The 14,460-nt window shown below is 33.5% G+C and overlaps 1 protein-coding gene across 1 annotated transcript in view; it reads left to right on the plus strand.

Moving 5' to 3' along the window:
• Nucleotides 1–14,460, plus strand: part of SGCZ (sarcoglycan zeta) — a 1,089,907-nt gene that overhangs the window by 976,123 nt on the left and 99,324 nt on the right. The window contains exon 4 of the mRNA XM_034647674.1: nucleotides 2,541–2,628. Coding sequence (XP_034503565.1) covers nucleotides 2,541–2,628 — 88 coding nt within the window. The remainder of the gene's footprint in view (nucleotides 1–2,540; nucleotides 2,629–14,460) is intronic.

A 14,460-nucleotide genomic window follows, 5' to 3' on the forward strand; every position in this document is an offset into this window, starting at 1 on the left:
ATAATAATATGTTAATGTCCACGTGGATACAGCACAGAGAATTGTTCATTACCCCTGGTAGCTATATGCTTCGAGTTTTAGTAAAAAGATTGTTATTTTTATCGTAGTAAATCTAGATATGAATATTTAATTCTGAGGGGAAATTTAGTGGACTCATGGGAGGAAAAGGGACGAATGCCAGGGGGAGAACCTTATTTTTGTGGTTACAATAAGGGGAAAGTAGATATAATTGTAAACAAAGACATATAATGATTAGATTTTCACTTCTAACTCAAGTCTATCTCTCTACTAAATCAGATGAAATTCAAATTACCTTTTATAATGGACAATTCTCTCATCTTAAAATATTTAGTAAGGCAATAATTATTTTAATAAACTTACATAGTCCTGAAATTACACAATGTTAATGGTTATGCTTTTTTATGCTATAGTTCAAAGAAATTTAGATTTACAAAGCAAACAAAAGCATACATTGTCATCAACTTTTAAAAATCTAAACATCAATTGTTTATGTTATTTCATAAAAATATTGAAACAATCTGAATTAAAATGTATTACCCAGTAACTAGCAAAGAGCTGGACCAATGTATTTTTATGGTGTTTTGAACTGCAAGTTACTTTATAGGCTTTTGCTGTTTCTTGCATTCATATTAATTTTATTGGATTCAAAACCCCCCTTTTAAATGCATGAGTTACGTGTAATTAATTCTACCACCCTAAAGTAGAATCTTTGTCTGCTTTTGGAACCCTGTTCTTTGTGCAGTATCTTCACTGAATATATTTGCATGCAGTCCTTAGTCTATGACCTATACTATAAACAGAATTTGAACACATTGCTCAAAAGGATAGGTGGAATTAATTTAAAATACATTAGATAATTTCAAAGATGGATTACTGCAGCATAGAAATACCTATGGAAAAAGGACTAGATATATTTTTTGAAATTGTATATATAACACTCTTGATTTGTGGCACAAAGAAATGAGTTGTAAGAAAGACAGAGGATGAAATTTGTACAACCAGGTCTCACTTAGCAGAATGAAAGTATTCTTCTAAATGTGGAAAATTAATTTTTAAAAAATCACATCTTAGTTTACACATAGTAGCAAAACCCACTTTTAAAAGAAAGTGTGCGCACACGGGGTGTGTGTGTGTGTGTGTGTGTGTGTGTGCACTTCTTTACCCAGTGCTTTGTATCTAGTCAGAGGTGGTACAAATCAGCTTTAGGAAAAAAGCCTATAAAGTCTTTCTATGTATCTCCAAATCACAAATCTCAAATCCTAATCTTGAAAGAGTTTTTATATAGCTTATATATAAAAACACTTGTGTATTTACATTGACACAGAAGTGACATACCACCTAGATCGTGAGGGTGGTATTGGGAGAGATTTTCATAGAATTTTTTTACCTGGATTCAAAGCTCCATGAGGGCAGGTATTGTTCAGTTTTGATCACTGAAATGTCCCAAACCTCTAGAACATGACAGCATACATAGTTAGCACTCAATTAATATTTGATGAATGAATGGATGGACAGTTTGTAAATAATCACCCTGTTTATGTTTTAGATCGTAAAAATGAAAATTTATGCAGCTGTAAGTTATTTGTCTGATGCAACGGTGACAGAAGCCCAATATGCAGGTTCCTAAGGCAGGGGGTAATATCCTTCAATAAATTAGTTCACTGTTAAGTGCTAAATTAGTGATAAAAGTAAACAGTTAACCAAGGTTAAATATTCTAAATGAGAATTTCCAGGCAAACATCTTATATTCTATATACCTCCCTACATAAACCATTCTGTGATTTACAAGGCATTTCTACATGAGGTAAATAAACAAGCTAATATCATTTATTATGAAAATTTATTTAACCAATCAATAAATACCTAGTAAATGCTTTTTTTCAGCACTGTGCTAAGTAGTGAGGATATAATTTATACGCATGACTGTCATGGTCCCTGTCCCATGGACATTTCCTTTTGTGACAGAAACAAATGAAACTAAGTAAACACATACATATGCAAAATAAATTTGCCTTGTGATAAGTGCTTTGAACAAAATAAATGGAGACCAGGAGTTTGGGGTTTGAATAAATTTGTAGGGGAAGCAATTTTGATGAGATGACATTTCAGCTGGGATCTGAAAGTTGCAAATTCAACTTAAAAAGGAACTTCCTCATTTGGGTGGGGTCTAAAACATCTCCATGGGTAGACATACATCCCACTGGGAGATGGAGAGGAGAGGAGTGTTTACACCTTGGATGTACAGCAGTCGGTAGAGTTGGAAATTATTGCATCAAATAGTTAGTGTCCATTTACCAAAGTGGAAACATTCTTATCCTGCCAAGTAGTTATGATGAAACACTTGTATTTTTTTTTCATATTGTCCAGTCAATATTTGGGATGTTAAAATAAATGCTTAATATAAAACAAAGAAATGGAATTTTGGTAATACCCAAACAAATGCAATATAGTTTTAGAGATTACGTTTGACTCTATTTCTATTTTTTATTTGATTTTTTTATTTTATACATGTTTCCCAGGATAGTCCACTGGTCTTACAGTCTGACAGGAATGTAACAGTGAATGCAAGAAATCACATGGGGCAGTTAACTGGACAGCTGACAGTAGGTGAGTGCTTTGGGGGTAAAGATTGCTCATACCATCTTACTCCATTTGCAGCTTTGTGATTGTGTGAACTGGCGAAAATAAAACTCTATTATTTTTCTAATATAAAACTAGACATCCTTTTTTAGCCCAATTATCTTGCATATGATTTGATTTTTCATAAGCTAATTATAGTTTCCTCTATTTGATAGTTCTTACTCTTGTCAATGTGTTCCTATGAGACAATTACATATATTTTGTTATTACTCTTAAATTATGAAATGCACCATTTTTCTAACAAATATCTCCCTAGTGTGTGTTAAGTTATAGTAAACAGACTAAAACACATGAGATAAAACATCATGTGGTCTACGTATCCTTAGTTTTATGTAAATAATTTCCTAAGAGATATTGTCTGCTATAGTAAACTAGAAATGACATATTAGTTGAATATAATATATCTTAACATTTATCAATTACTTATAAATTTGGTGTTGAGATTACTTATATTTTAAGCTTTCTAGCTTTGGAAGTTATAAATATAAGTTAATGATAAAATATTGTTTTCTCATATTGTCAAAAAATTAGTGTTTCATATTATACGGCATAATTATTTGACTCATTTTTATAAGAAAACAGGAAAATAAAAAGTCAGTGATAATTATGTAAAATAATAAAAAGATTTGTGTGTAACTGTCAAAATATATTTAAAATGCTCTATTTTTTGTGGGGCAATTACCTAATATTGATAATATATGTGTATATATAAAAGTATATTATAAATAATAAATTACAATTTTGAGGAATGAGTTGTCTTTATCTTACTGAAAAATTGAGTACCTTAATACAAATGTATGTTTCTAATAGTTCTTTTTAAATTACACAAGAAGATGGCATTTGAAATGTGAGATTTATAAACATGAATTTGATTGTGTCTACTTCCTTTATAGGTATATGAAACACTTTACAATATGCTATTTGCCTTTATGAAGCCAAAGATGCAATTATATTTTAGCATATATGTATTTCCCAAAAAATACAATGTACTTTATTTATAATAATTCAATTTTATTTTACATAATGTTCACATCATAAAAGTTAGTCACCAAATTTGGTCACTAATCAACATTAGTCGAATACTGGAAGATAAAAATAAAAGGAGGATAAACTGAAAAGTTGAACAAGAAATAATATTAATGGGCAGAGCTAGTTTTGTTTTACTTTTTTTTTTTTCAGTAGCCTCCCTCATTTAAATTTCAGTCACAAGCAGTCATGTTTGGGAAATCCAGAATAGTTGCTGTGTGGTCCTGTGGTGTAAGCATGATAAGAAGGTCCATAATTCTACATCTATCACATTATCTCAGTAAAACATTAATAGTAATTGGATATTAAATAATTGGAATGTCATTGTTATAAATATTTACTTTTAAAATCTGCTTAGAGTCACAATCTTATGCTTCATCTAAGATCTCATATATCATCATAATTCTCCTTGTTTAATCCTCAGTAAATTTTGGAGAATAAATTTCACTCCCAGGAACTGCTAACTTTTATTGTCAGAATCATTGACTCATCTTGGATATTTTCATTTCCATTTATCAAGAATCAGTGACATATCCAAATTATATAGCAACCTTAATTACAATTTGTAATTTCTCATTTTTCTGTCTTTCTTCATTACTTCTTCAAAGCTGAGAGTCATGGCTGCCTTCAATAAGTCTTACTATATGATAATAAGACAGAGTGTCATTTGCAAGAAATTAAACAAAATGATATTAACACTTAGTACTAGTTTGCTTTTCATAATTCACATTTTGAGGATTAAACACTACATAAAATAAAAACAATTACAGACAGCTTCTGCAGCAGAGTTGACTTTTTGGTTTCTTCTGAGGTCTGAGGTGCCAAAGGGGATTCATTGCCCAAGGGGATTTACAAGAGAGCCAGTCAGGAAGTGGGAGTCTTGAGGGGGCAGGTGTGCCTCATTATTGGTTCTCTGCCTTTTCTAGCAGCTGTCAATTAGCTATATACACTTAAAATCAAATTTGTTTTATTTATGATGAGAGAAGATATGCTTGATGAGAACAATTAGGCACTGTAAGGAGATTCTGTAAGGAGAATATTTTTCTTTGATTTGTTTTCTCATAATTTTGAGTCAATATACAATAATAATAAAGTCCTTATGATGAAACAACCATTTTTAAAATATTGTAAGTTTATGAAGAGATGAAAAATTAAAATGTACATATATATAATTATATAAAAAAGTATATTCTTTATCCATGTGGAAGCTATTTGTATCGTATATAATGGTTAACTAAACCACATTGACCTTCCTGGTGTAAAGGTGTAAAGAGAAATGTGACTAATGACATGATCTCACTATGTTTAAGAAGAAACATCTGAATTTTTTATGGAAAACCAGGGGTTTTTTCTCACATATACTGAACAAAATGTACACGCTGTTTAATAGAAAGAAAACTGGATGATATAGTGTACACTATTTTTATCAACTCTCCATCAAAAGAAGCATGATGCTTTAAGGATTGGCCAACACTATGGCATGGTGCTTTAAAGAATGCTCAGAGCACGACCACAAAGTGCCGTTAGATAGAATAATTGTGAGAGCGAGAAATAGAACATATTTACTAGTTCAGCGTAATTCAGTGTTAAAAATTTAGGCTTATCTGCCTATTAAGTATTCCTTATGATATATACTTCCACCTGGGTTTGTCATTGGTCAGATGAAGTGAGAACCCAAAACGTTAGTGTTTGTCGCTGGGTCTTTTCAGTTCAGAAGTGAAGTGAACTGATGATAAAATTGATATCCTTTAGCAAAACCTGAAGACCCTAAGACTCTTAACTGTGTCCATGCCCCTCTGCCCACCTCAATATATTTCCAACATCCAAGACAGGCAGGCAGGCAGACCACACACACGCACGTGCGAGTGCACACACAGCACACAGGCTCCCCCATAGAATTGGTGTAAGGAAAGTACTGGGAAAGAAAGCTAGCAGAACACTTAAATAAACATTTTGAGTCTGCTACTACACACCGAAGGATTGATTGAGATATCAGCATTTTATTCAATACAATATGCTACAAGGTAATTTGAGTCTAAGAGCTTTTCTAAAAATTTTTATTAGTCACCTATCATGGCAAAATAAACCTTCAGCAATGCAAGCAGTGAATAAAATCACATAATTTCTAAAATTATTCACATAATTTAATCACATAATTTTAATAATAACTATGTTACTATTAAGAATTTATTATACAATGTTTATTAGATAAGCCATGAGCATTTTTTAATGTTCCACAAATTTAAGTTAATCTATATATCCAAAGATTTATAGCCTGTCACAAAACACTCTTGCTAGAAAGGCACTTTGATTATGACTAATTATTATTAGGATTTTTTTAAGATTTTATTTATTTATTTGACAGAGAGAGAGACAGCCAGCAAGAGAGGGAACACAAGCAGGGGGTGTGGGAGAGGAAGAAGCAAGCTCCCAGCAGAGGAGCCTGATGTAGGGCTCAATCCCAGGACTCTGGGATCACGCCCTGAGCCGAAGGCAGATGCTTAAGGACTGAGCCACCCAGGCGCCCCTAGTTATGACTAATTATTAAGAGATGTTACAGAAAAACAAAAAATATCAGAACATAAGTTCAGTGAAAATTATTTTCAAAACACAAAAATATGTGGATTTTTCACTAATAACAATATTTTGTGAATAATTATGTGATTTATATATCAAAATGTTCTAGAAGAATATATTCATCTAGATACCATACTTTAGTCAGAAAGTAGTTTTAGAAAGTAATTGTATTTTAATAGTTTAAGAGCTTGGATTCTGGAGCCAGCTAAATCCCAGGTCTGTCACTTCCCAGCACTGTGACCAGGTCACTCAGGGCATCCTCCATACTCCAGGCTTCCATGTGGATAGCATAAGTTTCCATCTCATAACAGTAGGTGTGAGAATTGAGTAAGTGAACAGATGTGAAGTACTTGGAACACTTCACATATATTGGAACACTTTACGTGTATGTTAGTTATTGTATTTTTTATTAGATCTCTACGTATATAATTCTGTACAATTGGCCAAAGCTCTTGGTTTTACTTTGCTTTATATGAAATGAATATTATGCTGGATTATCCCCATTAAAAAAATCTATTTTTACCTTTAGAGAGGAAATCAGTTAATGAATTCTCAGACCCATTGAATTCCCCACTATACACTAGTCCTGATAAAATGACATCTGATTCGATTTTTTGATATCTTAGCCACAAATTATAAGTACATATTTTTCACTTAAAATGAAGAATGTAAATAAGCACAACTAGATCAGCATCATTGTTTTTATTCTTTCACCAAATTTTGACTTATAAAAAGATATTTTTAATGATGTTTAATCCACAAAATTATTCAACAAGTCCAATCAGTTTGTTTATTTTTGTCAAAAATAAACATCAGCATGTTTTGTCCCTAAATGAATGGAGAAAAATGTAGATGAGGGTTTTATAATAAATATTTAATGACCCCTAAAGTGACATGTAATCTTGCGTTAAAGCAATTACTGTGAACACCTGGGAATCACTTAATTGACTGCAGATGGTGTAGGACATATAAAAAGTAGAAGGTTACAGATTATTCTCACGTACCAAATTTATGTTTTTTGTCATTGACTCATTTTTTTTAACTTAAAGAATGCTGTAATAGTCTGGGACAACTTAATAAGAATGAATATTTTATGTAGAATAGGCTGTGTAAATCTGGGAGAATAGATCAACAGAACACTTAGGTTGAGTATGGCACACACGTTTTAAATGATCAAATGCATTGTTGATGTTTCAGAGCTCATTGCTAATATTAATTAACTAAACTAATATTAATCAATTTGAGAAAATACTACATCGAAGCAGATGACTGTGATATTAGGAGGAGGCTGGCATTCATAAAAATTAGGACCCTTAATCTGTGCAACTCAGGTGTAACAAGAATTACAGTGTCTGAAGAAAAGACAATAGTGTGCATGTTTTGAAAAGTTTTATTACAGGAGTATTTCATTTTTTAAAAAAGATTTGTTTATTTGAGAGAGAGCATGTGAGGACGGGGTAGGGGGTGAGAAGGAGAGATAGAGGGAGAAAAGATTGAGCAGACTCCCTACTGAGTGGGGAGCCCAGTGCAGGGCTCAATCTCATAACTCCAAGATCATGACCTGAGCCGAAATTGAGAATTGGATGCTTAAAAGACTAAGCCACAAAGGTGCCCCTCACAGGAGTATTTCATATCAATTGTTTGAACATCCTGAATCATGATACTACTTTTGTGGTGTTACTGTTTGTTATTACCTTAAAAACAGAAAAATGCTTTGTCTCAAATATTCAACTAAATTCTCAAGTATTTGTAGTGTTAAATATGCAGAATCAAAGAATTTTTCTTCCTGAAGCCTAGACCAAATTCTGAAATAGATGGTTTGGCTAGCCATTTCCAACCCTTGCTAGCTTCTCTCCTCCTTCTCCTTCCAGGTACTCCATGCCCGAGTCTGGGATCAGTCATAGTTCTATGAGGCCAGCTCCACTTAAGAGTGCTCTGTGTTACGTGGTTGGTCTCTACTTCTCAAGACCATGTGTAGCTAATCCACTAAAGTTGTCAGTGGATACTAATGCTTTCATGGATACAAGAACATCTTTGAACTTTCTCCCCTTCTAGGCAACATACATGTTTCAAACTAAGATCTTTGGTAATAATGCCTATAGGTGTCAAAGAAATACGTCTGATCTTGAGTATTTAGGAATGAGGGTAATAGGATAAAGTGAGAAATGGTGGTTCCATTAAGACATTTTGAAAAGTGCATACTCCTCAATCAGCTTTACCTAAGCCAGTCCCTCTCTTTATATGATGATTAAAGGAGATAATATAGATTTTTTTTCAATAAATTTAATGCAAGAACTCATTATGTATTTCTAACTGTATAACGGAGGAAAACAGCAAAGAGATGAATAACCATTTTATTCTATGATTACATAAAGTTATTCAAAATGTGCTATGACTATAGCTCACTGTTTAAATTTTAATATTAATATTTTGATAAAATAAAAATGATATATTACAGAGTTTGTGAAAGATAAAATTAGAATGAAGTAAACGAAATAGCAAAAGAGTGGTTCCTGATTTCATATTTTATATATTTAATTAGCATTATAACTATATGACTTATCTAAAATTAATGACTCTCTAATTTATACACTGGACCGACCTTTGTTTTTAATGAGGCTCCCTTTGTGGAAACTCAGAATTATAGGTGCTTTGAGTTTCATACATAATTGACTTATTGAACATGCAGTTTTGTGTTGGTCTTAATAAGAAACTTATCTTCAGAAATTTGGTTAATTGGGCATACTGTTCACAAATGTAAGCTTATGGGACTAATTATTGAAAAACATCTGGTGGTAGGAAGCTAAATAAAATTTAAGGATTCATATGTGCACAGAAGATCATTTACTTCAGTATCAGGAGCCCTAGATGAGGTCTCAGCCAAGCCCATAGCTATAGAACAATGCTAATTGCCTGGTCATGGAATAGAGGAGATACACCATGGAGGGCCGTTACATCTATGATGGTCTAGGTCTGTTAACTACATTAGCTTCTTTTTTGTCTCGCTTTGGATTAAGTATCTATACTTATGTGTAGTCTTGGAGAAATTACAAGTCAGATAATGCATAATCAGAAAAAGAAAGCTGGGAATAGAAGAGAAAGGTGGGAATAGAAAATTGAGTAGAGGAAGACGGAAAACTGAAGAGCGGTTCTTCTGTATCCAGGTATTTATTGGATTCCTGACAACATACTCCTCATAATGAGGAAACAGTATTACCAAAATCTCTTAAGACTACTTCGAGTTTGCTATCAATCCTTTAATCAGCATTCTGTGGTTAAAGTATGTAATCAACTCTCGGTCCACTTGCAACGTTTTTCCACAATAGTATCTGTGGATATTTTGTCATGTATTTGCCTGAAATTAAGAATATCTAATTCTATACATTCCCTTCATGTATTGATCCAATTTTGACATGGTTTGTTTTAAATCTTCCATTCTGAGATCACATGTGTGCTGTTTTGTTTTCTAAATGCTCAGTCTAATGCATTTTAATATTCCATCCTCCTTTACACCTTTCCCTTTAAAGAATGAAAGCATGTTAATAACTCATAACTTTTGGAAACTATCTACTCTCATGTCATAACATTTAGAAAAAAAAATCTCTAATCTTACATTATTTTTGCCAGTCTTTATCATTTTATAAAAATTACTGAAAATAACTCATAAACCATCATGTAAGTTTTTCTGGGGGGTGGATAGGGCAGATCGTTCTAAAAGAATAATTTGTCTTCCTAAGTTATTATTGAATCTCCTTATTCTCCACATCCAAAGCTTGATTTCTTAGCATTTTGAACCACTTTTAAATGAATCAGTAAATTTATCAGCACCTATGCCACATTGGAGAATTTTGAGTAAATATATGTGGAGAATAAACCCTTCAATATTATATACTAAGACTTTAATCAGACATATTTTCTCATTAAAAGCTCTGAGAAATCATAAACCATAATAATTGCAATTATTTTTAAAAAAGGTTTAGACAACACGAAGTGCTAGAATGGATGTAGAGGTACTAGAACTCTCGTACACTGCTGCTGCTGGGAGGGCCAAACGATACGGCCACTCCGAAAAAGTTTGCTCATTTGCTATTTAGCCATACCTCGGAAATATTGCAGGCTTGTTTCCAGACTACTACAATTAAGTTGAATATCACAGTACAGCAAGTCAAATGAATGTCTTGGCTTCCCAGTACAGATAAAAGTTCTGTTTATTTTATAGTTTATTAAGTGTGCAATAGCATGTCTTTAAAAAAGTGTACATACCTTAATTTAAAAAAGTACTTTAGTTAAGAAAAAAAGTATTTTATTGCTCAAAAATACTAACCATCATCTGAGCTTTCAATAAGTCATAATCTTTTTGATGATGGAAGGTTTTGCCTAGATGTTGATGGCTACTGACTGATCCATGTGCTGATTACTAAAGGTTAAGGTGGCATTTTCTTAATATAAGATAGCAATGAAGTTTCATCCTTTTGTGAACGATTTCTTTGTACCATCTGACGCAGTTTGATAGCATTTTACCCACAGTAGAGTTTCCTTCAAAATTTGAGTCAATCTTCACAAACCCTGCTGCTGCTTTATCAGCTACGTTTATGGAATATTCTAAATCCTTTGTTGTCATTTCAACAATCTTCACAGCCTCTTCAGCAGATGTATAGTCCATCTCCAGAAACCATCCATAAGAAGCAACTCTTCATCCATTCCTTTGCTGTTTCTACCACATCTGCAGTTACTTCCTTTCACTGAAGTCTTGAAACCCTCAAAGTCATCCTTGAATGTTGGAATCAACCTCCAAACTCCTGTTAATATTGATATTTGGACCTCTTCCCATGAATCACAAATGCTGTTAATGACATCTGGACAGGTGAAAACTTTCTGGAAGGTTTTCAATTTACTTTGCCAGATCCTTCAGAAGAATCACTATGTATGGCAGCTACAGCCTTACAAAATGTATTTCTTAAATAATGAGGCTAAAAGTTTAAATTACTCCTTGATCCACAGGTGCAGAATGGATATTGTGTTAGCAGGCATGAAAGCAACATTAATCTCATTGTACATCTCCATCAGAGGTCTTGGGTGAATATGTGCATTGTCAATGAGCAGTATTATTTTGAAAGAACTCTTTCCTTCTTTCGTCTCAACAATGTGCTTAAAATAGGCAGTACACTGTGTGGTAAACAGATGTGCCGTCACCTAGGCTTGATTGTTCCATTTATAGAGCATAGGCAGAGTAGATTTAGTATAATTCTTAAGGGCCCTAGGATTTTCAGAATGGTAAATGAGCATTGGCTTCCACTTAAAGTCACCAGCTGCATCAGCCCCCAACAAGAGATAGACTCAGTCTTTCCTTTGAAGCTTTGAAGCGAAGTATTGACCTGTCCCCCCCTTGATATGAAAGTCCAAGATGGTGTCTTCTTCCAGTAGAAGGCTCTGTAATCTACACTGAAAATCTGTTGTTGAATATAACCACCTTCATGAATTATCTTAGTTAGATCTTCTGGTTAACTTGCTGCTTCACCTTGCATTTTTGTGTTCTGGAAATGGCCTCTTTCTTTAAACCCTGTGAACCAACCTCTGCTAGCTTCCAGCTTTTCTTCTGCAGCTTCTTCATGTCTCTCAGCCTTCATAGAACTGAAGAGAGTTAGGGCCTTGTTCTGGACTAGCTTTTGGCTTAAGGGAATATTGTGACTGATTTGATCTTCTGTCCAGACCACTAAAACTTTCTCTATATCAGCAAGAAGGCTCTTTTGCTTTCTTATCATTCATGTGTTCACTGGAGTAGCACTTTTAATTTCCTTCAAAAACTTTTCCTTTGCATTCACATCATGGCTAAGTGGTACAAGAGGCCTAGCTTTCAGCCTTTCTCAGCTTTCAACATGCCTTCCTCACTCAGCTTAATCATTTCATGGTTTGATTTGAAGTGAGAGATATCTGACTTTTTCTTTCTCTGTAACACTTGGAGGCCACTATAGGTTATTAATCGCCCTAGTTTCAATGTTGTTCTACCTCAGGAAATAGGCTTGAGAAGAGGAAGAAAGGCCCATCAGTGGAACAGTTAGAACACAGGCATTTATTAAGTTCTTCATAGTAATGGGCATGGCTTGTGGCACCCCAAAACAATTACAGTAGTAACATCAAAGATCACTGATCACAGATCACCATAACAAATATACTGATAATGAAAGAGTTTGAAATATTGTGAGAATTATCAAAATGTGACAGAGACACAAAGTAAGTAAATGCTGTTTGAAAAATGGCGCTGAGACGCTTGCTCCTGAAGCAGGGTTGCCACAATTCTTCAATTTGTAAAAGAAGGCGATACCTGCAAAATGCAATAAAGTGAAACCCAATAAAACAAAGTATGCTTGTAAAGTTAACAAGCTCACACAGATATTACTAAATTACTTTAAGAAACTTTTGCTAAGTCTTTGGTAAATGTCTAACTACATTTCTTTCTCAGGTATCAGAAAATGTATAATAAATGATCATTTGCTGCCAAGATACTTACTAATTTTATTGAAATAACTGATCCTCCTTATTGATATAAGGTGAGTTTAGATTAGTCTCATTTAATTTTCGTTCTCAAGATTAATATAATTATTTGCCAAAAATATTCCAGCTAGCACCATCTTCACCAAAGCCTGCCCCATCTGTTTTTATGTCATCTATATTCTTTATCTAAGTTGTAGCATATCTAAGTTGAGCATATCAAACGTAAGTGGATAACTCCCAAACTGACCCGTCTAGCATTTCCTGTCTTCTTCTTCAAGCCCAAGAAACTAACAAACCAACTAGGTTTCGGCTGTCTACCTGCAGACCATGCTGATCTCCAACTCAACGTAAATTTACCACTGGGTACTCTGAAGAGGCTAATGAGTAATATGTATCTGCTCAGCTTTTAGTTTTAAAAGATGGTGGTAGTTGGGTTTCCTTTTAACCCTATGCTGAATATTTATAGTTATTTTTTTAATTTAATGAGACAAATCGGCTTCCCTTTAAAAATTGCCTCCTGTTTCTGTTTTCTCATCCATAGCAAGCTGATCACTTGAAATAGTCCATAACTGTTCTTCGAATGCAACACTAAATAGGTCACCTCTGCTTTTGAATAACCTCCTTAAAGCTCAATGAAAATAGGAATTAGCTATGGTATTTGTTGAAATCATGTTGATAACAAAGGGAACAAGATGAGTGCAAACAATGTGAAACTACTGACAATTAAACATACTCCACTAAATAAAGTTTATGGTTCTTAAGAGTAAGTAATTTCAAAGGAAAATGTGTTTTGAATATAAAAGGAAGAGATGCTTCAAAAGGCTGATTTAGTGTCAAATAGAAGTTCATGAGGCCACTGGCTGAGCATAGAAAATGAACACCAAATGTGCCTCTTCAAAATAAACCAGAGGATTTTCCTTACGTGCAGAATATTTAATGGATTGAGGAAAATGTTGGTAGGGTCACAGTATAAGTAACAAGAATAAATCATTTTGAAAGAGAATCTCATAAGTGCTTCAAAGAAAGAATATTATGTGACATTAGAAATAACTTAATGATGACTATGATCTTGAATGGGCTTTTTGGCCTCCTTCCATTCTCTCTATATCATGCCTCTTCCCTCCACTGGTCATTTTGTAATTTTCATGGTAACAGTATAAAACCTTTTCTGTGTCAGAACTTCAGTAGATCTAAATTTATACTTTTTCTTTCTTTCTGTGTAGCAAATATAACCAGAGGAACCAAAATAAATATCATTTTAGTGTAACTGAGCTTTTGCTTATAATTATATTTCAAGAAGTGGGAGGCTACATAACATATATTACACACTGACCCTGAGTTTTGACACAAAGCCGGGGAAGGCACAATTAGAAAGTTTAAATACTTTTCCAACTCACTGTTTCTGCATCTCTCTAGCCTTCAGAGCTGGATATATTTCCTCTGCACCTGCTACAAGGCATATACCCACCACGGTCCCTAGTGCTATCTTATCTGTTGACAAAAACACTAAAACTTACTAAAGTGTTACCATTGATTCTATTCTGTCCTTGGTATTTCCATCCCCTGGTATATCTATTTATGAAAGTATTAAAGTAACAATTACCTACTTTGTCAGGAAAAATAGTTTTCATGTGGAAGAACTAGGTTTAAACTTGACAAGTTAGCCAGGTTCATATTGTATCGTTTTCAATGTAAGTACAAAAT

Source organism: Ailuropoda melanoleuca, chromosome 18 (assembly GCF_002007445.2).
Source record: "Ailuropoda melanoleuca isolate Jingjing chromosome 18, ASM200744v2, whole genome shotgun sequence".
Classification (NCBI taxonomy): Eukaryota; Metazoa; Chordata; class Mammalia; order Carnivora; family Ursidae; genus Ailuropoda; species Ailuropoda melanoleuca.